The sequence below is a fragment of the Tauraco erythrolophus genome, chromosome 5 (genome assembly GCF_009769465.1).
Source record: "Tauraco erythrolophus isolate bTauEry1 chromosome 5, bTauEry1.pri, whole genome shotgun sequence".
Taxonomy (NCBI): Eukaryota; Metazoa; Chordata; class Aves; order Musophagiformes; family Musophagidae; genus Tauraco; species Tauraco erythrolophus.
Genome location: NC_141469.1, coordinates 2590958 through 2614737, shown reverse-complemented (window position 1 = coordinate 2614737; position 23780 = coordinate 2590958). Strand labels below are relative to the sequence as shown.

Here is a 23780-nt window from a genome sequence, read left to right as displayed (position 1 = left end):
CACTGAAGGTTGCAGAACTGAAAACTAAGGAGGTGGGTAGGCAGGAAAGTTACTGAAGGTATGGAGAAGTTGGCTCAAAGCCTTGATTCCTTTAAAACAGGGGCACACAATGCTCTCCTTTATCTTTGCAAGAATAGTGATCTAGCTTAGGTCCTTGTCCTGCTCCGAGCAACCGTTACCAACCGCCTTCAGCCTGTTGCAGTTCTCATAGATGCAAAAAATTCATCAAAATTGGAACAGCCTCTTTCTCCAGCAGACCCATATGTCACTAGACTGCCTCGTTAACCGTCAAGCTCCCAGTTGGGATACCAAACCAACAACAGCCAGTTGCTCTGCTGTCAAGGCAAGAAAATCTTTTCTCTTTCCAGCTCCTGTTGTGGGAACGTGACGGATTATTCCCTTGCCTCCTGTCTGCCATGCCAAGCTCTGCTCCAGAAAGTTCCCGGCATCACCACCATCTCACAAACTCTATCAAGACGGGAGTTTCAGTCCATCAGCAATGAAAACAGAGACGTAAGGTGATTTCTGAGGCCAGCCTCAAAAGGCCTGCAGCACAAGGGTTCCATTGTGCAAAGTTCATCAGCAGGACACGGGGGTAATTAACTAAGCACCTTTTTGGAACCAGTGAGTTTTCACGTAACTGTTTTCACTACAGTCAGGTCTTATCTATGCTGAAAGTCAAAAACTTTGGAGTGCGCTTCCCAACTGGAATTATGAACGGATTTCACTATGAGTGCTACAGAAACATCTATTTTTATAGCCAATTCCAGACAAAAAGTCTATTATCTGTATGTGTCCAGAGACACTTCAGCAGGAGGGGTGACCCAGGCTTGCACGACGGAGGTCGACAAAGCCTGCTGCGACATTCACACCCAGTGTTCTGCCAGTCTATCTGCCAGACCCTAATTACACTGCAATTAAAAATGTAAATACGTTTATTGATTTATTTATCAACTTTTAATACCCCTGAACTCACTTCTCTACATCTTTTATGTTGCTGTGTCCCTGTAAGGCAGAGCTTAGAGAAGAACGCAACCGGCCATCATCTGAAGGATGCGTGCCACACTCACTGCCATACCCAAATCATCTTCCAGAGTAATTCTCATTTGCATTCAGGATAACCACGGCACTAGAGAATGCTCAAAGACCCAGGGGTGGTGGGGGGGAAAGACTCTTCGAAAGAAACAGTCGTGCTTTGAGAAAAACCCACTTTTTGAATCAAAGCAAAGGTTTTTTTGAAATTTGCCCAGAGAGCTTATTAGGACACTGGTTTTCGAAGAGTCGCAATAAACTCACTTTTCCCCCTCAGGCTCTTCCACGCTCAGAAAGGACGAGAACACACGCACAGACACCCCGTATCACGCACCGCAAACACCACCCTCATCTAAGAAATGGGTCAAACTCGTGGGGACGTGGCACTAAAGGCCAATTTTAACTGTCCGTGCTGGAGCACTGCTACCCATCGGCGGCGTCGCCTTTCCGACACTCATCTGTACAGGGTTAGGCAGCAGCTTCTGCTTCACCAGCTGCTGGAGGAGGGACACGTCCCTCTGAATGCTCCTGATGGACCCCACGGCCCTTGGGAACACACCGCCCTGGAGTGCTGCAGGACCCCGCTCCCGTGCAGACCCTCATCTCAGCAGGAAGAAAATGAGAAATACATCGATATCTGGATATCTCCCCTCCTTTCTCAGGGGTATCAGCAAGATGCCACGTACGTGGTGTCACTTGCTTCAGGCCTTCTAAGAGTTTAACCTGCTGTTTTTGGCTTAAAAAGTGTAGGATCGAGTCACGGGACTCGGAAATACTCTACTCACCTTCTTCAGCCTCTTCTTCTGCTTCAGTTTCATGGCACAGAGCCTCTTTCCCCCATGTCCAGCTCAAAACCACACACATCACTGAGCCAAGTCTAAGCCCTTACCTGGTCTTTCTCGGGCTTGTCAGAGATGTCGTTCAGGCTGGTGGAAGTCAGGTTTCTGTGAGTCATGGCTGGGCTGCCTGTAAGAACAACATCAACACCAATTAAAGCACCTGTTTGGAGCCAGGCAGAAGAACACAGAGGCTCCAGGCTACAGCAACACCTTTCCTTGCACACGGGAGGTCCATGTTGGGAATTTAAGGCTCTGACAGGCTGTGACTTGACGTGGCACATGAGATATGCTAATGCTTCATCATCTCTGACCCACGTTCCCATTGCTCTTAGGACAGTAAAAGAGTCTAAGGACTTTCCTCAACGGGGCTGGGACCCTAGTGGTCACCTTGACCTTCGAACTCCTCGCCTTCGCTCTCCTACGTAGACGGCATCTGCCCAACGTTCCTCAGCATCCCAGATGCTGGGATGCAGCTGATGCAGCAAGGGATGCTGGCAGCTCTTGATTCTTTGAAACAGCTGATAATAAAAATCCACCTTTCTTGAAGTAAACTCTTGAACTAAGCTCACGGACCTGAAGCATTTTACTGATTCAAGCAACGCGTGCACCACATGGACAGGCCAAAAGTCACCAGCTCCTGACACCAGATACCTCAGAGAGATGAAGAAAAACCTCCAGAGACACAGAACTGAAGCAGTTCACCTTCATTGCTTCTTCAAAGACCAATTGCTCATCTGTAAACCCGACACGCCGGCATTCAAAGCACTGCAAAACAGCCAGGAAGGAGCTGCCTGCTCCCCTATGGACTCCTCATCCTCCTTATTCTTGTGTTCTCAGAGACTAGCAGGACATAGGGGAATTGTTCTAAAGAACTTGGAAAAAAGCTCCATCATTTCAGAATTCAGTCCTACAATCCACTAAAAGCATTTGTAGTCAAAACTGAAGGAACGCAGAAATACCCTTAATTGTAAAAGAAAAAAAATATTAATTAAAAAAAAAAAAAGCCTTCTGGGATGGATACAGTAGCATTAACCACAGCAGTCAGTATGCAATTTTTTAAATTACTTTGAAATATTCCCATCCCTTCTCACCCACGCTTGCAGGAACCAGAAGCATAGCAACAGGAGCTGTTATCACAGAGCTGCTGACCAGCAACATAACTGGAAAGACAGAAAATACCCAAAACCCAATGGCACTGAGGCATTTCTCAACCTAGGCTATGCTTTGAGACAATACTGACTAAATTTATCCTTTAATATCCATACCAAAACGAAAGCCCAAGTTTCCAGCGTTCATCAGCTCCCAGCGCAAACAAGCTCTGTAATAAATCAGCGTAATGAGCAATTAAAAAGAAATTAAAAAAAAGAGGGGGAAGAAAAAGATGAGGACTCAGAGCTGGGTTTTCTTTACAACTTATTCAATGTACGTGGAGACTTCATGCATTCTTTCTTCTGAGCCACTTGGAATCACAGTCCACCTGCTGTGCAGTATTGCCATGTCCAGGAACGTCCACACAGCAAGAGCCAAGCAAAACCAGATCAATTAGGAATCAGAAAAGGGGGATGCCCAGCTTCTCCTCTTCCTGCCGTTATCACGAGCCACATTTAAGACCCCACCTCTCTCTACAAACACGTTTACTCAAAGAGTGAGAAATCATAGAATCATAGAATGATTAGGGCTGGAAGGGACCTTCAAAGGTCATCTAGTCCAACCCCCCTGCAAGGAACAGGGATATTTCCAACTAGATCAGGTTGCTCAGGGCCTCATCCAACCGGGCCTTGAACGTCTCCAGGGATGGAGCAGCCACCACCTCTCTGGGCAACCTGTTCCAGTGTTCTACAACTCTCATGGTAAAAAATTTTTTCCTAATGTCCAACCTGAATCTACCTCCCTCTATTTTAAAACCATTATCCCTTGTCCTATCACAACAGGCCCTCCTGAACAGCCTCTCCCCATCTTTCTTGTAGGCCCCCTTGAGGTACTGGAAGACCGCTATAAGGTCACCCCGGAGCCTCCTCTTCTCCAGGCTGAACAGCCCCAACTCTTTCAGCCTGTCCTCATAGGAAAGGTGCTCCAGCCCTCTTACGCCACTTGGCAGACTGGTTAAAGCTACATGTATTAGTAACCACTCTGCTAATTAATTATTAGCAAGCGAGACTTCGCAACGTCGACAAATTTTGACTGAACGTTTGATATCAATCTGTAGGTGAGCACAGAAACAAAACAGGAAAGAAGGGATCCAACTTGCTGATGGTCGTGTCTGTTACACGGCGTCGGCGTGACTGTTCCTAACACCTTCTGGGATAGGAATTTTTAATATATGTTTCTATTCAGTAAAAAGCAAAGCTGGACAAAAAAAACCCAAAAAAACCCCCCATCAAACCAAAACAAACCCAGGCTATTGTAATCCTGAAGCCCGTTACTGAAACGCGGGGCTCCTTTTTCTTGTACGGTGCAATTAATTAATTATCTTTCCAAGGTTGCGCAGACAGGGCCGATTCTGGGAAATCTTGGACCGCTGTATAACGTACCCATAAATTAGAACGGAAGATGGAAGCTTGCCACAGAGACACACTGGGCTGCTTTGCCAACCCGAGCCCATAAAACCAAATAAAGAATCAGTGAAGCGCTTTCTTAAAAATGTGAAGCTTGTTGACACTAATAATCGGTGTCCTGCAGCTCAGCGAGTCCAAGTCAAGTTCCTATGGGTTTCTACCACCTGCGTGTTACCGAGGGAGAGGGACGAAACAACCACGTCTTGGGTAGAGTTAAAACAGCTCTGGAGAAGTGCGAAGACCTGCCACGACCACTTCATGGGCTTGGGAGGGCGGCTGTTGTGCTGGGGACAGTGAGATGGCATGGTAGGGACTGGTCTCCTCTTGTTCACCCTTACCGTGAGACCTCTAAGTCTTGGCGTGGCTAAGGACTCCAACTGAGAAGGATCCAAGTATGGCTTCCGAAAAGCTTTGAGCAAGGGTAGAACATTCTAATTATTTCATTTTATAGAGTTGTTTAATGCTGTTTCAGTGCATCTGATGGAGAAGAGCTACAGCATGGGGCTGCAGAGAAAACATGGGCTGAAGGTGTCCCTGCATTTCCTGCAGGCTGTTTCAGTGGTTTTCCAAATTTCCAGGTCCACTTCTGGAGTAAACAGACTAAAATAAGGGCCCACAGCTTTCAGAGCTGGTATTTTTCCAGATGACATTTATTTGCTTTGTTTATTGGATGTCCAAGGCTGAACGTTTCTCAGGAGATAATTACCCTTCTTCCTAGATGAAGTGGCTAACGACTTTATCGCCCTCTTGCTAGCAGCCTCTTTCTTCTAGTGCCATCGACATGACCACATCCACCTCACAGCAGCTCTTGTCAAGCCATCCCGTATTTATTCCAGATCTGGACAGACCCACGTGCCAGACACTTGTCCGCCTTTTCTCCAGTTGTACCTGTCCTGATTTACCAAGCACCACGCTTCCCCACAAACATGACCTTGACCGTACCCTCAAACCATGACAGCGACAGCAGCACCACTGCTGCAAGGCTCAACGAGGACAACCGTGTGGAGCCTGAGAGCGAGGGACATCAGAGAAAACCCGAGCCCAAGAAGAACGCAAGCTTGCACCTGCACGCCTTTCCGAGAGCCATCCCCACCCGGAGCTGGGAGCACGTCAGTCGGAGCTCCAACCCCTCGGCACGACACATGGACCTTATCCGCTCCCTTTTCCGTCATCGGATGACCTCACGTTAAGACATCTGAGCATCAGAACTCGACAACATACTCTTTGTTCTTCAGAGGCAGAAAGCGTCTCATCATCCCAATTTAAGATGATTCCTATCTCCATCTCCTTGAGAGAAATTTCACACTTGATGCTGACAGCCAAAACCTCTTGAGCACGTAACACAACTGCTCTCCCCTCAACTCTGGTGTCTGTGCAGATCATCTTTTGAAGTTGCCTTACAAAGTCCTCAAGTTCTGACTAGTCCCACTCCGTACGGACTCTGACTGTCTCTTGTGGAAACCACAAGCTTCACACCCTTTACCAGCTTTGCTGACCTAAGGAGCTTGACGGTATCCCAGCCTGCATTGAGAAGTTTTCCCCACATCCCTGAATTTATCTGGACTGCCAAGTGAAGTCACTAACAGACAAAGGGTGCTAGAAAGGCAAGGTGCAACATGTCCAACGCTGGCTCAAAAGACTTCGTGGACACTGTGGCCCAAATCTGTACAGCCTAAACCCCTTCTGACTCAGGTTCCTCACGGTTGTGCAACTTTGAAGACCCAAAGCCAGGAAGGACATGTCCAATACTCATTTTTTTCATGTCTAAGAGCAACTCTCTGCAGCAGACTCAACCATTTGGAGGTTACAGAGACAAAAGGTCATCTCAGTCTCTGGGGTAAGCCCAGCAATACCACTCATGAGAAGGACCTGAAAGAGGGGAGAAAAAAACAACCTTAAAAACCTGGAGATGCTCAGGTGAGCAGCTTCTCCAAATCAAGAGGAAATATGGGAGCAAAAGGAACCAACAAACCTCTCAGCCTACGGGCTCTCAAAGCCCTGAACAAACCAGCCGAGTGACAAAACCGAGTTCAAACCCCTCCATGTCATCAGCTCATTCTACTAATAGACTCGACAGTCATTTTTCACGGGAAATATCCCAAAATTCAGGTTCCTGTACATTGCCACGGTCTATGAAGCACGTCCCTGTGCCATCAGTGCAATGAGCTGGGGGCACCACACGCTCTTCCGTGACCGCCGAGGCTCCGGATGAGTCGTGTTTCACAAAGGACAACCAGAGAGAAGCGGGGCCACCGTTACTGCCGCGGCAAGCGTTAGTAGACGGGCTGGTGTGAGTTCCCCCTTCCTCTTCCTCTCATCTCCCCCCCCGCCCGCTCGCTCCCCCCACCCCGACTTACTGAGCCATCCCACGCTGGGGCTGCGCGGCACCCGGATTTCGTCATCCAACGTGCGGGTCGCTAGGCAGGGCACGGAGCTCTCGAGCGGGCTGCGTGCTTGTGCCATGCAAGCAGGAGACAGCGGCAGCAGCAAAGAGGAGGAAGAGAGAAAAGTTAAAGGGAAAAAAAAAAAAAGCAAAACCAAATTTAAAAAAAAAAAAAAAAAAGCAAGAAAGAAACGTTCAAGCAATTGCACAAGCAAGCCGGGTAGGAGATGGAGTGTTTGGACGCTGGGAGTTACACACGAGTGCCCCTTTGCGCACAGCTGGGTGACCGAAGCGGTTCGCCTGCTCCTTTGGAGCTCATCTCCTCCACAGCTCCACCTCGCAGCGTTCCGGTGGCCGCTCCGGAGTCAGCTTTCCATCCCTGGTGGCTTCAGCTCAGAAGCGGGTTCCAAGGAACCGAGTCAGGCAGCGGCGGTGCTGAGCGCTCCCGAGCTGCGGCGCGGTCAGTAAGAAAGGCAAATACAGGGGAGTTTAAAAAAAAATAATAAAAAAATCAGGTCTCGTCCCTGTAGGAGCCAACTTGGAGCATCCTGACCACTTATGTCCCCAGGTGCACCAGCTCAGGCTTGGAAACGCTTGGAAACCTGGTCCTGCAAGGCTTCAAGGAACGCCCACAGCTGAACACATCGGTGGGGTTTTCCAAGCGTCCCTAGAAAACTTCTCATTCCTAACCAAAAACTTCTCCTGTGCTGCTGTTAACTCAGCTGACACCACCACTCAACTCTCTAGAGGGACCGTGGATGCAATTGGTATGAGAAACACTTAATGAAGCTCAACTCTAGTGTAGAATTAAAACTTTATAGGAGAAAAGTTTCCTACTGTTGCTAGACACAAAGAACTCTTAGAAAGCCAGTCAACAAAAGAAGACACGCCAAAAAAAACAACCAACCCAAACCACTGAAAAACCCTGCAGGAGTTCAACTGAAATGTAAAAATGGAAATGTCCTTGTTGAAGGCTTCCTATAGCTCAACCTTCCACCAATAAAAGAAACAGCAAAGGCGGTGTCCTCGTGAGGTAACTTTGAGTAATTACTGGGTACCGCTTTGTCTGCTCCCCTTTCTGATCTCCACCTTCTTCCTGCTGAACGGACAGCCAAGGAGTGCTCTGACTTCTCCTCCTCCATCCCACAGCCGCACAAGAACCTACCAGCTCTTGCCCAACCTCTTTTCCAAGAGCAGAAGGATATCTGAGAAAACATCTCTCCGTGAGCACGACCTAAAAATCGATCTTTATGACGTGGCGATGGATAGAAGGGATCCAGTGCACACCCCAGCTGCTCCAAAGTTCTGTCCTCTTGTCAATCTGAGTCCCATCTTCAAAAAGAGTGGTGAAACCAAAGAAGGGGGTGGAAGTCTACTCTGTGACCAGGGCCCACAGAGCCACGGGCATCCCCGGTAAGGTTTGCCGACGCGGAGGGAGCAGCTGGAGAGGCTCAGAACAGGAGTCTGGATGAGATTATCACGAAGCTCAGGAAGGGACAGGACATTTTAGAGCCCCTACGACTTAGTTATTAAAGCGCTTTGAAATAAGTGAGGTACAGGCACCTCAACATCTTTGGGAACTATGGCCCAGGGGATATTTCCAGATTTCAGATCTAAAAAAGACCCTTGGAAGAAATTTTTCACTATTTAATTTGGGTTTTAAGCCCAACTGCCCTGAAGAGGGAAAAAAAAAAAAAAGAGAAGGAAAATCCGGGGCAGAATCCATGCTAATGACATGATGCTGAAGTGTTTCCAAAAGAAATGTTAATTTTTTTATCTGGCTAAAGGACAAATTCTGCCTTTAGAAGCACATGAGAGGTACTCACTGAACTCCAGGGAGCGTGGTATATCCATCAAACACATTCTGGAGTTACTTTTCCATTGAAGTGTAAAGAATAAATAACGGTGACAACTATTTGGGAAGTACTTCCCTTTGTGCACAAGTCTCTCCCTCCTTAAGTCTCAAAACACTCGAGCCGTCACGGAACGCAACACGTTACGAATTCTCACAACACATAAATGTCTCGGGTGGGGAAACAGCAGCCAAACACCATGACAGGAGTGGGTGAAGGTCAGCCAGTGGGCTGAGCAGAGAAGAACTTCTTGAGAATCAGTGCAGCTGAAACAGGGCCCACGTAGCCCTTTTGGCCAAGAGAAAAGAATGAATGAGAAACGAAGTCAAGGAAGAATTTGACATTGACCAGCTGCTGAAACAAGAGGCGGCTGTTGGAAGCATGTGGTGCAGTAAAAATAGATGCAAAGCAGAGGTGGAAGGCGGATGTACGCTCTAAACAGAGACCATTTAACCCCTTCAGTTGAGTCTCATCGTGCTGAAGGAGGCACCGACCACAGCAATGCCATCCCGTCAATCCTACTGGCTTCTTGGCATTTCTACGCCTTCGGAACCGACGGAGACAGGTACTCAGAATAAAACACTACGCTTCGTTACTTGGTCAACTGGAACACAGGAACAAAGTGTACGGTTGCCCACCCGCAGAGGCACTCCCAACAGTCCGGCGTTGACCCGCTCGTCTCCCACGCCACGTGAGAGCGGTCAGGTCAGAGTGTGGAACCTCAACCGTACCGTGGGCCAGCCTGGAAACACATTTGCGTGCTACCATGACCCTCAGCGTCATGGTGCCTACCTGCAGCAAACGGGTTCAGGGCTGGTGCCCGGAATCCAGAGCATCCCTCCTGCCACGCACAGGGTGACTGAAGCACCCAAGCAACAAGGGCTGAAGACGTGTCCACCTCGTGTTTTGCCTCCCATACTGGAGGACGGCTACAGTCCAGGATCCCTCTCCTCAAAGCAAACCTGTTGATCTTCTCAAAGGTCCCGAAGGAGTGGTGGCCACAGAGGTGGTAAGTGCTAGCTATAGACATCAACCCAAGTAACTCTCACACGTTTCACCTCCAACAGCCGTTCCCTTCTTCTAACAGAAAGCAGATGCCTCCCAAGCAAACAGCGGGGAGGACACAATGGAAGGCCCCAGAGAACATGCAGGAAAGAACGTAATTTCTTAATCCCAACTGAAAACAAACACAAGTCGCTTGCTGGGTGCCCGGTCCTGCCATGACCTGGGCATCCTCCAGACATCTGAAGCATCCGGCTGATTTAAGGGCAAAAAAACCTGAAGCACCTACAAATTTTATGCCTGAGGCTAAAGGGAAACAAGCAGGGGGTTCTCAGAGTGCAACAGTTTAGCTGGAGCTCCTGACCACCACCTCTCTTGGCTCTGGTCCTCCACCCCGTGCATATTACCCACCCAGCCCGCTGCCTGCTCAAGGCTTGGGAGAATCCGCAAGCCAAAAGCAAAGCTTGGTGATGCCCAAGAGAACCTTCCCTTCCCTGCAGCGTGCTCTGGAAGAGGCTCCTCTATCTTCAGCATGGACCAACCACCTCATCTGGCCACGCCGAGCTCCTTCCCCACAACTGGGATGTCCTTAGGGTGCTCTCCAAAGCACAGTCCCTCTCTTCGCTCTGCTGGACCCCCGCAAGGATGTTGACTGAAAAGCTGCACGCCCAGGACTTGCCCTCGGTACCACGGTACTGGATAATCCCCCGCGTTATCCAGGCACTCGTACGTGACAAGACACATCAGCAAGAGCGATACGCGTTCTTCACGTGCACATACGCACCTTTTGCAAAAGCAAAGGGTGATGAAAAGTAGGAAATGTTAATGAAGTAAGAGGTGAGGGAGAACTGTTAGGGTGAGTTTTAGAAGCAGCACACAGAAAGCTAAGAGGCCTTAAACGTAGCAAGAAGAATATAATTTCTTGGCTTGTTTTTGTTTCTGGGTATTTTAAAATAGCCACTTTTAGACAAATTTCCAGATGGCAACAGGAGGCAGGTGACGCAGCTCCAAGACATGACAACAGGCTTCAACCTCCTCTTTTGGGATTACCACTAGGAAGAAGGCTGCACATCTCAACGTACGGCTACGGGCAGAGTCACTGCCAAGGCCTCTATAGCTGCCTGCAGCCCCGCACACACGCACCTGTACGGACACCACTATAGACATGGCACTACCTATTACGCTATTTTCAGACAAAAAGACAGATATATTCACCACATCCACCACAAAACAACGTCAGGATTAATGAAGCAAGGTGGAAAACAGCTTTACCCACACTGGACGATGACTGCAGGGCAATAAAATGCAAGCTAGGTGTTCCTACCACGTAACTTTTGATTATGGGTGCCATCAACACCATCTGTTACAGAAATCAAACGCGCATGGAAGCTTCGTCTCTGCCCAAACGTTCAGGCACGGTTGGAGTTTTTTGTAAATCTCTCTTTCCTACCATTGTTCCTACATGGTCTCCTACGCGGCAGCGATGAGAGCATCTCTCTGCCTCCCCCTGTGCCCCCACGTCCTGCTGCCACCTCCTCTCCTCTCCCACTCAGTCCAGTGAAGATACGGTTAGAGCGACGTGCCACGGCCAAAGCAGCCTTCAGAGCCCACCACTGATGGGTCACCATCAGCACGGGTCTCGCTACGCTAACGGTGGGTTAGAGAAGCATTGTCAAGGCAACGCAGTTAGTTTTCGGCGGGCGGGTTTGGTGGGCTGCTGTAAAAGGGGAGGCTATAGCCAGTTAGCCTCTGCATTACCATTATCGGGGTTGGTAAACATCCTACTTGCACTGGAGACGGTCTTTCCAATGTCAGCCAGGGAGCGCAGGTTGGATTTCTTGGTCTGGTGCCGGTGCTTCCTGAGCAGCGTGTAGGTGACTTTGTCCTTCAGTTCCGATTTCAAAAGCCCCGTCTCGATCTGATTGTCGACGATCATTTCTGCGGCAAGCAAAGACAGGGGTGAGGGACAGGAGAGGACATCAATCGCAACGCGCAAAAAGCAGCTGCATCAAGGGAGAGCAGGAGGAGAGAGACGAACCCTTTTCACCCTACCTTTTTGAAGGCTTTCCTTCCCACCTCAAAACCACCACCAGATTTCACCAGTTTATTTTTAATGCCAGTGTCTTTTAGGTATTTCTTTGGAAACAGAGCATAAGCATTTCCATCCAGCAAAGCCCATACGTACCTACTGCATCGAGACTCCCTTCTGTTACTCTCACACACGTCACTATGCCTATTTCAAATCAACCCTACCTAGGATAAAATTGGTCAAACATTGGAACAGGTTGCCCAGGGAACTGGTGGAGTCACCATGCCTCAAAGTGTTCAAAAAACGTGGAGATGTAGCACTTCAGGACATGGTTTAGTGGGCATGGTGGTACTGGGTTGACGGTTGGACTCGATGATCCTAGAGGTCCTTTCCAACCTTAATGATTCTATGAATCTTTAAAATGGCTCTTGGTTCAGAAAGGGAATTTGCTCTGACCCTTGATTTTTGCCAAGAAGCTACAACTACACTGCAAGTTCCAGTAGGTTCCAAAAATACCATGACAAAACTTCTCTCAGATTCAACAAGGCTTGAGTTCACCTCGCAAGCCCCCAATAAAACCTAATCTAATGACGGGAAATGGTCCTGGGGATGAGTAACTAATTAAATCACTCGCTCTTAGAACTCAAGTAAAATGACAGCAACTACAAAAGGCAGAACTGGCTCCAATTGTCACAGGACGTACGACATGGCTTTGCCTTCAACCCAACAACCAGGCAAAAAGGCTCCCAGTTCACTGCCAAGACCCGCTCGCTCTCCATCAGTCCTCTCCTTTCTGCTCCCCCGTCCCAGAGGAGAAAGAAAGAAAAAAAAGTAGCCAGATTTATGAACAATCTCCATTGTGCGTTAAATCTTGCATTAAGCTGTTCCCTTGATGACTTCAGTGAACGTGCTGTCCCCCCAGGGAAAGTGGCAGCTCTTATTTGTCTACCGGTAACTTTTATTTGTGCTAATAATAAAAGTTATGGGAAAAGGGAGGCAGAACGCGTGGCACGTTTGCCAACTCAGTGAGTCAGAAAGTAGTCTTCTACACGCCGCCCGACAACGAGTGCCTCTCCGAATCACGAGGGCCAACGGCCACGTTCTTCCACCCAAGCTCGGAAGAACGCGTCGGTACGGCTACGCGAAACGCTTGGCAAAAGGCTTATTTTCACAACGGGCCATTTTTCTGTAAGCTTTCCTTGTTCCTGGTTTTTGCTAGTGATTTTTGGAATGCTCCCTTCAGAACAACACATCTGTCTTCACTGAGTTTGCCCTTCTCATGGGTCCCTGCCCATGGCAGGGGGGTTGGAAGTAGATGATCTTTGAGGTCCCTTCCAAACCTAACCATTCTACGATTCCATAATTCTCCACCCGGCGAGTGTTTCTTCCCTTCTGTGTTGCTGATTTAACACAAACCAACAAAGAGAAAGAGCTCTTGGGTCTTTTTCTTTCCTGCGTGTCACTACTAGACACCCACCAAGCGACTGTGATTAAATAATTCTGGAAACCAAGTCTGCAGGCCTCTTGGACATCCCCATCTATCTGATTGAGGACCTGGATCTGCAAAAATACCCGACTCGGGACAGCGTTACAGCAACGGCAGCCACTGATCTGTAATTTAATTTCCCAGGAATTAGATTTAATTTGAGTGCTGAAGAAGGATATTGAAGGCGACACCTTGAAACGACTTCAAAAAGAAATCTAATGTTTGAGGGTTAGAGCTGGGGACCCCTGACACCAGCTGCTATCTTCTGAAGCGCGTTCAGCGTCAGCACAAAACTTGTGAGGTTGACAGCTGCTTTTTTTGAAAAAACTTTGTAAAACTGTGCGTTTGGATCCACAGACACAAAAATAAAGGAAGATACACGGCACCGTAAGCACCTACAAAACTAAGCTCAAAACTGCAGATAACATCAGAGGCAGCTTTTGTCATTCTGAGTCTTCCAGACTAGTGCAACACCTGATATTTGATAATTTCATGCCTGGAGAATGTGGAGCTTCCTGAGATTAGAATTCCAAGCCCTGACTTTTGTGGGGGGTTTATTTCATTTTGCTCTTTTACGTCCTGTCACGTAACGGCTTCTAAACTCAGTGTTTTGGCTAAATGCACCTCCACCGGACAGCTCACTTCTAAAATTTATTTTTGCATGTCTTCTCGCACGTCCCCGGGAACACGACATCGCTCTCAGCAATGTCACGCCGCGTCATCCGAGGCCACGGCTATTTTGACCACCAAAAAAAAAAAAATCGCTGTCCCATTCAGTAGAGCGCAGCGTCAGCTGGAACCACGGCTGCTCCTCACTCTCCTTGGCTGGTGGGGAGTCCCCCATCCTCAACAGAGCCTCACCTGCCTTCTGAGCCCACCTAGGACCTCACCCCGGGGCAGCCTGTTGTTCTTGGAGGACTATTTCTTTATTTTCCTCTTTTATTGAAAAAGTAGCGCTTGTTCGTTCAAACCGTCAGCGAAACCATCATCAGAGTTAATAAAAATTTGTAGGCATGAGGAGAAGAGCCAAGGTGGCTTTACTTACCCACCACCTGTGGGAGAGAAGAGGCCTCCATATCCAGCATTATCGAGCCTTTCTCTATACACGTCCTCAACTCAAACAAGCTGTGCAGGGACAAGGTGGCCACGTGAGGTTTGCTCCATCGCTCCCCACCTTGTTCTACCTTCTCCTCAAACTTGATCCACCTACGAGAGAGCAGAAGGACGAGACTGCGTTAAAAGTCGTTGGCTCCTCGCCGACACACGCGTCTCTGGAAGAAGGGAGAGAGCTGGACCATCGCGGTATGGTGCCAAGTTCAACCGCACGTGGATTGTCACCGAGGCCACAAACCCATGATCAAGTTGCAAAGGCTTAATGAATCGGTATGTGACAGCCGGGCAGCGATAACGCTCTGCCTGTTGCTAAACCATGGTGAAGGTGTGGTGAAACACCTTATCTTTCACAGCTTTCACCAAGACTTGAACTAACACCCCGGTGCTGATGTTTGCTCCGGGCCAAGAGTACACAGGCAGCTTCAGTGACTCGGCAGAGACGCGGTTGTCCCCACCTAGGTTTGCGCACCCAGTCCCTAACCCGACACCGCGTCCAACCGACCACAACGGCGCGACCGGCCGCTTCGCCAGACCCCAACGGAGAGAAAAGTCAGGTCGTGCACTCATACTTAACTCATCTCGAGGGAGAAGGGCTGTCCCCCCAGCTCCACAAAAAGGATGAAGGGAAAAAAAAAAATCCCAGATCAGCCTTTCTGGAAATAAGGTGACTTGTATTCAACTACTCAAATCCAGACAATAAAATCTGAACACTTCAGCGACTGCCAAAATTCAGCCGCACTGAATAATGGAAGTCCTTTTTTTCCTATTCAAGCTCTTTTTTTTCCCCCAAAATATATGTTTTTTATACATACATATTCCATATAACTCTCTTTTGGTCAAAGACCCGTCTATAAAACAATCCCTGGAACTGCAAGTCCCCCTTTCCCTATTCAAGCTCTTTTTTTTTCCGAAATATGGTTGGATATGTTTGGAAATTCCAGTACGTCCAAAAGGAGGAGGACCACGGAGATGACCCGAGGGCTGGAGCACTTCTGCTACAAAGGCAGGCTGAGGGAGTTGGGGTTGTTCAGCCTGGAGAAGAGAAGGCTCCGGGGTGATCTTATTGCAGCCTTCCAGTACCTAAAGGGGGCTACAGGAAAGCTGGAGAGGGGCTTTTTACAAGGGTGTGTAGTGACAGGACAAGGGGTGATGGCTTTAAACTGAAAGACGGGAGATTTTCATTAGAGATAAGGAAGAAATTCTTCTCTCTGAGGGTGGTGAAACACTGGAACAGGTTGCCCAGAGAAGCTGTGGCTGCCCCATCCCTGGAAGTGTTCAAGGCCAGGTTGGATGAGGCTTTGAGCAACCTGGTGTAGTGGAAGGTGTCCCTGCCCATGGCAGGGGGGGTGGAACTAGATGATCTTGAAGGTTCCTTCCAACCCAAACCATAAATTCTATAAATGATCATTCTGTAAGTTCTATATAATACCACTCAAAGCCCACAGGCTGGCATGAAGCAAAGGGTGGAGGAGTGCAGCACGTCCCAACCAAATCTGAGAATGTTCTTAGCAGAACGTTGAGCCGCCGAAAGAAAACACACAAATCAAGGGGCTCGCTGTTTTCCCCAGCTCTCCAGCCTTTGTTTAATGATTTAACAAAGCAGCTCTGAAAAAAACAGAGAGATCATCTCGAGTTGAAGATTTGAGCAAAGGTTAAATCCCGTTCTGTGCAAAATACTCTTCACACCCCGAAAACCATGTCCCAAGGTTTCACCTCCCCGCGTGCCGGGCTGCAGCCCCCCTCCACTGCTGGCCTTGACCGTGCCCTTGGCTCCGCTGCCCCAGCCCGGCTCCGCGCGGAGGGCTCCGGGATGGAGCAAAAGGCTCCTTCCAAAGAAAATGAAAATGAATAATAACAGGGGATGGTTAAGACACACATGTAAAGGCAAAAAAGCTCATCAAACGGTTCAAAAATCTATTATTAACACCAAGTGAAATTATATTTGATCTTGAAAAAATGTATTATTTGAGGATTACTCAATTACGCTTTTCAATCGCGATAATCTCTTTGTGAGCCTTTTTTTTTTTAAAAAGCTGCTTTTTAACCCAAGCTAGAAAACGGAATTTCATCTCAAACGACTCAGGTTCTATTTAGTTGACAACACCTCGGTATTTCCCAGGACCCCCGTGCGTTTGGAAGGCCGTACATCCCGCGTGACCGAGGTGCGCTTCACCCTCCAACGCCACAAACGCTGCGAACCCCAACGCATTTGCCTTTTCAGTGAAAGTCCACGATTCATGACTTTCACTCTTCGCCTGCTCTTGACTTTTCTCACCCTCTATCCACAACACAAACACAATAAACCCCATATTGACTCACTGACCTGTCCGAACCGCCCCCTGCCCTGCCCAGCGCATCCCTGCGCTAACTCTTTTCCTGGGGAACGTTCTCCCGTCCATCTCCCCGGCACTCCCTGATGGCGACGCGCCTGCAAACACCCTGAAATCACTTTAGACTCTTGGTTCTTGAAGTCTTGGAGACCTCAAGTCCTCTCAGGTGCTCACCATCTCCTCCACAAACCAACATGAGTATTCACTTGAGCAAAGCCCTCCACGTGGCTTCCTGTAGGTTCAACCAACGCCTTGTTCTTCATTCTTATTTAATTTTTTTCGATTTGCTTCTGCAGAACAGCTCACTGTCAACTAGAAAGCGGCACAGGAAGAAAGAGTTGGATTTCCAGGGTGGAGGGGAGTGGAGAGGGCAAAATTAGCCACAGAGTCCATGCTTCTGCTGGTGTGAATACAGAATCGTGCAGCTCTCAACGCGAGCTTCTCCGAGCGCTGAAAGCCACGCTGCCGGCAGCGGGGCAGCAACGCGCCGCTTCAGGGCCAAAGATTATCTCTGCTGCTACTTGAGAAAACAAACAACTGAATTGCCTTCTTCACCTCCATCCTGCTCTGCTCTTGACACTGCACATTCCTCCCGTCTGCCGGCTGTACTCCACTCGTAAACAGCGAGTAAACGCTCCCGTGACCACGTTAGTGAAGCGGCCAGGTATGACATAAACCACCCACGTTCCGTTATGCCTCTCAGGCCCCGGGAACTACGCTGACAGCTCCAGCAAGGCTCTCCTGGCACTGGGGACTTCGGAATTCAGGCACCTATCAGCATTGTTGGCTTCGAAGGGCTGAGACCTCATAGAATCATGGAATCATGGAATGGTTTGGGTTGGAAGGGACCTCAAAGATCATCCAGTTCCAACCCCCCTGCCATGGGCAGGGACGTCCTCCACTACACCAGGTTGCCCAAAGCCTCATCCAACCTGGCCTGGAACACTTCCAGGGATGGGGCAGTCACAGCTTCTCCGGGCAACCTGGCCCAGTGCCTCACCACGCCCTGAGGGAAGAATTTCTTCCTCAGATCTAATTGAAATCTCCCCTCTTTCATTCTAAAGCCATTGCCCCTTGTCCTGTCACTCACACCCTTGTCAAAAGTTTTTGTGAGTAGAAAGACTTGAAACCAAAATCTGCCACCAGCACGCCTGGTTGCCTCCAGAATAACACCCTGCACTTCCAAGGTGTGCCTGGGAGCCGACGGTACGGTCAGCGTACATATCCCGTGAAGACAGCTGGCACCTCTGCTAATGAGGATGCAGGAGCCTTCTGCTTTTTTATTTTCAGAGGTTAAAAAAAAAGAAAAAGTCCATCTACCATCCCACAGTCCTTTCACATTCCCTTTCTCTGTAATCCCATGATTTTCTACCATCTCCCTGCCTTGTAGAACGACAATCCCCACACTATGGTGGACACGTCTTGGTCATCAAATGTACTCTGCTTAGCCTCAAAATGGGCTGGTGGCCTGCAGCTGCTTCAAGTCTTTTCCTTTTCCTAGTTTGCTCTGTATCCTGTAACCACCACTGAAATGCAAATGTTCACATGTCAGTGCAAGAACTCGTCCATCCGCACCAGTTAAATCGATGACGAGCGCCAACAAAATGACCAAGGAGCACCCAGTGACCCAAATCTTCAGGTTACCTTTTAACAGCAACTAACCTTCCCTTTTACTGCTCTATCTCTAATGCATTTACAGGGCTTTGTTGTGAAACCCCGGCTACGCTCAGGACCTTTTTCCAAAACGGTCCTTTATGGAGAACCACAGCCCAACACCCTGACGTGCTGATAGGCAACAGGATCACGCAAAGGAACGTGGCATCTTCAAGACCTAGCCATGGGCTGACCTTACCTACTGTGAGGAATGTCGCCGTGTGCAGGGGGACACCTATATCCCCTTTACACCGGGGTTGCAACATGGACAGCAGAACTCATATGCCTGTAGAAAAGGAGACTCAGGGGAGACCTCACTGCTCTCTAGAGCTACCTGAAAGGAGGTTGTAGCGACGTTAGTGTTGGTCTCTTCTCCCGGGTAGCCAGCGATAGGAGAGGTAATAGCCTCAAGTTGCACCAGGGAAGGTTTAGATTAGATATTAGGAAAAAAAATCTTTACTGAAAGAGAGGTCAAACATTGGAACAGGTTACCCAGGGAAGTGGTGGAGTCACCATGCCTGGAAGTGTTCAAAAAAAGTGGAGATGTAGCGCTTCAGGACACTGTTTAGTGGGCATTGTGGTATTGGGTTGATGGTTGGACTTGATGATCTTAGAGGTCCTTTCCAGCCTTAATGATTCTATGAATCAAGAACCAGGACTGGCAACTAAAAGTCCTCTTCTGGAAACACCTTTTCACCCCTAGCTTTAGGGTTCCTGCTAGTTTTCTGTGAGACATACGAGTTATTTTCCTATTCACCAGAACAGCTTTGGCAGGGACAGTATCATCTGCTGAAACATTTTAATACAAACACTCTTTCCTCACAGCTTCCACGCTCTTTCAAACTCTTAGACCTAAGGTCTGGAGCGAGGTGCAGGGCTGGCAGCTCCCCTGCCCGCTGAAGCACGGAGCTAGTCAACCCTAGCTGGTACATCCTGCAGTGGGAGCCGCTCGACAGCTTATGGCAGGTTTTTTTGGGCAAGATTAAGTCATTTCAGGAAGATACTGAAAAATCCTGAACCATACGCTACGCGAGATCGTTATCACCAACACAGCACGTGAGTCAGGAGGTTGGGCCAAGTTTAGGAACTACGCAGTGCCTCAACGGGGTGCTTAAAGCATGTCATGTATATAGATGTCTTCAAAGACAGAGAATCACATACACAGCTCCCTGGAGCACATCTACCAACGACCTATGAAAACACATAAATCCAGAAATTGTTTGCTAGAGAAGAAGGAAACATCCCTTTTTCCCTACAGCCACCTGACAGCACGGAGAGTGCAGGCACATCCCGCTGAGGGTCACAGAATCATAGAATGGTGGAATGGTTTGGGTTGGAAGGGACCTCAAAGATCATCCAGTTCCAACCCCCCTGCCATGGGCAGGGACACCTTCCACTACACCAGGGTGCTCAAAGCCTCATCCAGCCTGGCCTTGAACACTGCCAGGGATGGGGCAGCCACAGCTTCTCCTTTGAACGTAAGAGCGGAGGGGTCCTGACAAACGTCCCTCAAGGAATAGTGGTGCTTTGCCATCTGCCATACAGGACACCGGGCACCGTTCTTCTGATGGCAAACATTTGTGGACTTCAGGAAAACAGAACTTCCCAATATTTAGACTATAAAAGCGAGACTGAAGAGACTGCTCGATAAGAAACACCATCCTAAGGTCTGAATCATGAAAAAGCTTTAACGAGTTGTCATTAGAACCCCTTCCTGAAGACCTACACATGGACAGAGCAAAGTATAAATTGCTGTAAAAAGCAGAGGTGAGCAGTACGATGACAAAACGCCAGTACTGAACTAATGATAAGATGGAAGAAAAGCAATAAAGGGAGAAAGGACGAGCAACAAGCAAGAAGAGTAAAAGGTGAAAAGTCTTTAAATAGGCTCTCCCAGTAAGCGAGAAGTAAAAATATAGATAAGGGGGTAAAGGGGTAGGTGGTGGAGTGGTTCATTAAATGGCAGGAAAAGAAGATTAAGGTAACCAAACAACATGGGCCAACCATGAACAGCCCTTAAGACTGGAAGGTGGGGAAAGAGCTCAGCGCAGCCACAATAAAGTAAAAGGAAAAGCCCCGAGTCAAGAGAAGGGGATGTGGAACGGGGAAGGCAGAGCCCCAGACTGCCCTCCGGCTGGGCCAACACCTCTATCGGGTGGGACATTTCAAACCTTCACAGCAACCAGACTGCAATGAGGGGGTTACCTTTCAAGGCAAACCCAAGAGAAATATTTTTCATGTACTAAAAAAATATCCAGACTTTCTAAGGCTAGAGGCTACGCTGCAGCCTTTAGGTCATGAATCCAATCCAACGGCTCTTCCAGTCGCGTTCAGGAATAAACTACACGTCACTTGTGTTAACCAGCTCAAAACACCCTGCCAGTTTTTTGGCACAGCTTTTTGACCAACCCAACGGCACCATTGAAGAAACGGGCAGAGAACCTAACCAAGAAACTCAGAGCAGGCAACCCAAACCAGCAGTTCACACACACCTTGAGTAACTTCCTCAAAAGAAAAAAAACCTTTAGGGTGGGTTTTTTTGTCTATTTAAAGTGAATTTCCTCAGTAACTCGCCAGGAGAGGGACACAGTCAAAACTTCCCAGCTTGTGGTGTGCAGTGGGGTCAGGCTCAAGTCTACTTTTGGGCAACAGAACGGAAGCAGCTCTGACCCGCCTGGAGAAACTTGATTCGGGCCCCGATTCCTGACAACTCTGGCCAAGACCTTGTCGTTCTCCGCAAAGCACTAACGAGTCCATATGTCTGTTAGCTCTCCAGAGGCAAATCATTCCAATAAATCCAGCACTCTATTTTTTTCTAGTTTTTGTTTTAAAAGAATATTTAAACCAATTCCTGAATTCTCTCATCATTCCAGCGGAGAGGCACTGGACCAGGTTGCCCAGAGAAGCTGTGGCTGCCCCATCCCTGGAAGTGTTCAAGGCCAGGTTGGATGGGGCTTTGAGCAACCTGGTGTAGTGGAGGGTGTCCCAGCCTGTGGCAGGGGGGTTGGCAGTAGGTGATCTGGAAGGTCCCTTCCAACCCAAACCAGTCTGCAATTCTATGACTTATCAAAGAAAGGTAATTTGAACCATATGTCCCTTGTGTGGATTCCCCAAGTGATCCTGGAGCACAGCTATTACCCCAATTGGGTCACAGAATCACAGCATGTTACAACGGCATTTCCCAGGGGGGTCCCGTGCAGCCGCCGTTCCCTTCCAGGGTAAAGGAAAACCAACCCACCTCGCAGTCTCCTTCCATTCCATCTCTTGTCCGTCAACGGCCAGAAGTTCATCCAGCTCTGTGAAGAGCTGCGGGGGTGCCGGGCTGTCATCTTCCTCCCCGAGGATGAAGCGGATGCGTTCAGCAGCAGGAGAGACTGCGGAGGTGAAAATACTACGGTTAACGGCCTGGGAGATGACCAGGGACGTGCGGCTCCTCTCCTTCCCCTTCTCCCCAAAGCCATTCAGCTGCTTCTCTCTTCCATTTGACATCCTCGTCTCTGCGGACGGTGGGGCGTGAGCGAGGGTACGTCTCTCTCCCTCTCTCCCCTTCCTTGCCTCTCACTTGACTTCTTAGAAGTTCAAGCTGGGAGTAAAGTTCAGGCAAACTCTCCTCTTCCTACACTCCTGAACTATGTTACGGCAATTTGCAGCCCTTGTTAAAAAAAAAAAAAAAAAAAAATAGTGCTCTCAAGCTCAAAATACGCTCTCCGGTGCGTGCCCGAGGACCTTTCGCACTCTGATGGCCCGAGATCCTCCGTCCCCTTTTTTATATGACGTAAAACCGGTTTCAGCCAAACCATTTTGGGGCTTGCTGCGACAGCATCCCGCCGCTGGCTCCCCCCCCCTCCCCAACGCGGGCTCCCATTGGGCTGCCAGGCAGGTGCTCACCCTCCCCAGTCCCACCACTGGGAAACACGGGAATATTTAACAGAAAGGTTGTCTCATCTGTACATGAAGAATGCGACCCAATGCATTTAGTCAGGCACCAATGCACTGGGAAAAAAAAAAAAAAAAATGCCACCCCAACCATTCCCACTGGAAGAAAGACCGCCGTTTCGGCAAAAGAAACGATGCTCAACACACGCTCTTTTGATCATAGAATCATAGAATAGTTAGGGCTGGAAGGGACCTTCAAAGGTCATCTAGTCCAACCCCCCTGCAAGGAACAGGGATATCTCCAACTAGATCAGGTTGCTCAGGGCCTCATCCAACCTGGCCTTGAACATCTCCAGGGATGGAGCATCCACCACCTCTCTGGGCAACCTGTTCCAGTGTTCTACAACTCTCATGGTAAAAAATTTTTTCCTAAAAATTTTTTGATGGCGCAAGCAAAGCTTGTGTGCATTGTTAGCTCAAGAAAAATTAGCAGCAACCCCTTGTTGTTAAGAAATGGGCGTGATCCAAAACTACAACCCAAGACCATCACTCTCTGCATCCCAAGACCATCTCCCGTTGGCACCCGCAGCTTGTGCTGCAAGGGTCACCTCGCCGGAGGACTTCTTGGGGTCACAGGTTTTTTCTGATTGCGTTGCCTCAAAACGAAGGAGGGATCATGTGAAATTTTCCAACAGACATCCTTTCTGCTCAATGTTTGTGAGCGTTACAGCTGAAGAGCAGACTATGAACTTTGAACAGTTCTGCTAAAAACTCCTTTCTTTTCAAAAGATCAGCTGCCTGTTGCAAAATAATTAATTACACCAGGTGTCCAATCACCATTGATTTCTCCAGGGTACGCAAAGTCTCAATTTGTAATGGGAAAAAAGGAACCAGTAAGAAACATGCCCTTTCCTCCCCTCTTTTTTTTTTTTTATTTAAAGAAACTTTCTTCACTTTCTTCTTAAACCACTCAGGAAAGGTTGATGCAAATTAATTTCTTCATCAGTTTGGGTGATGGTACTTTGATAATATAAACCAGATTTCTACTGTAACTACATCTGCAGTCATAAATGCCCTTGGGACGCCCTGGGTGTCCAAGTCCACCGCCCTGCACCGGCTCCGCAGCTCAGGCCGGAGGGACACCACCGGCCAAAGCTGGAAAGCCCCGCAGCACTCGGGCCAGGCCAGTATGGAGAATGGAGGTTGCTGGGCACCCTAGCACCTGCCACTCTTCTGCTTTTAAGTGCTTACAGAGGAGCCACGTGTCCCTTCTTTACCATGCCAACCCAGCACCTGAGAAGACAAGCTTTGAAGAGGTCTTCGGAGAACTACGTGTCCTTCAAAATGGGCTGGAAAGTCATTTTAATGGTGGTCTATATCTGCACCCCGAAATCCCCATCCACTACCCGCCACCATCTTCACCTCCCTGCGAGAGAAAAATATCGCTAAGCTGAATTTACAGACATTTAGTTAAGAGAAAAATACACCTTGACCCTTCTTGGCAATTAGCACTTTCAGACAACAGCTTGTCCCTACAGAATTTAGCTTTTTTCTCAGATGTGTTTCTCCCAATCTGTGAGGTTTATGATGAGCACTTCATAGAATCATAGAATGGTTAGGGCTGGAAGG

At 48.6% G+C, this 23780-nt stretch overlaps 1 protein-coding gene across 2 annotated transcripts in view; it reads right to left on the bottom strand.

The window, feature by feature from the left end:
• SLC4A4 (solute carrier family 4 member 4) overlaps positions 1–23780 on the bottom strand; it is a 143512-nt gene that overhangs the window by 53020 nt on the left and 66712 nt on the right. Inside the window, exons 3-7 of one of the 2 annotated variants that reach the window (XM_086611328.1) lie at positions 21514–21649; positions 14225–14385; positions 11423–11602; positions 6784–6879; positions 1922–1998 (exon numbers count right to left, since the gene is read on the bottom strand). In XM_086611328.1, the coding sequence (XP_086467454.1) occupies positions 1922–1998; positions 6784–6879; positions 11423–11602; positions 14225–14385; positions 21514–21649 (650 nt within the window). The remainder of the gene's footprint in view (positions 1–1921; positions 1999–6783; positions 6880–11422; positions 11603–14224; positions 14386–21513; positions 21650–23780) is intronic. The other variant, XM_086611329.1, reaches the window with a different exon arrangement.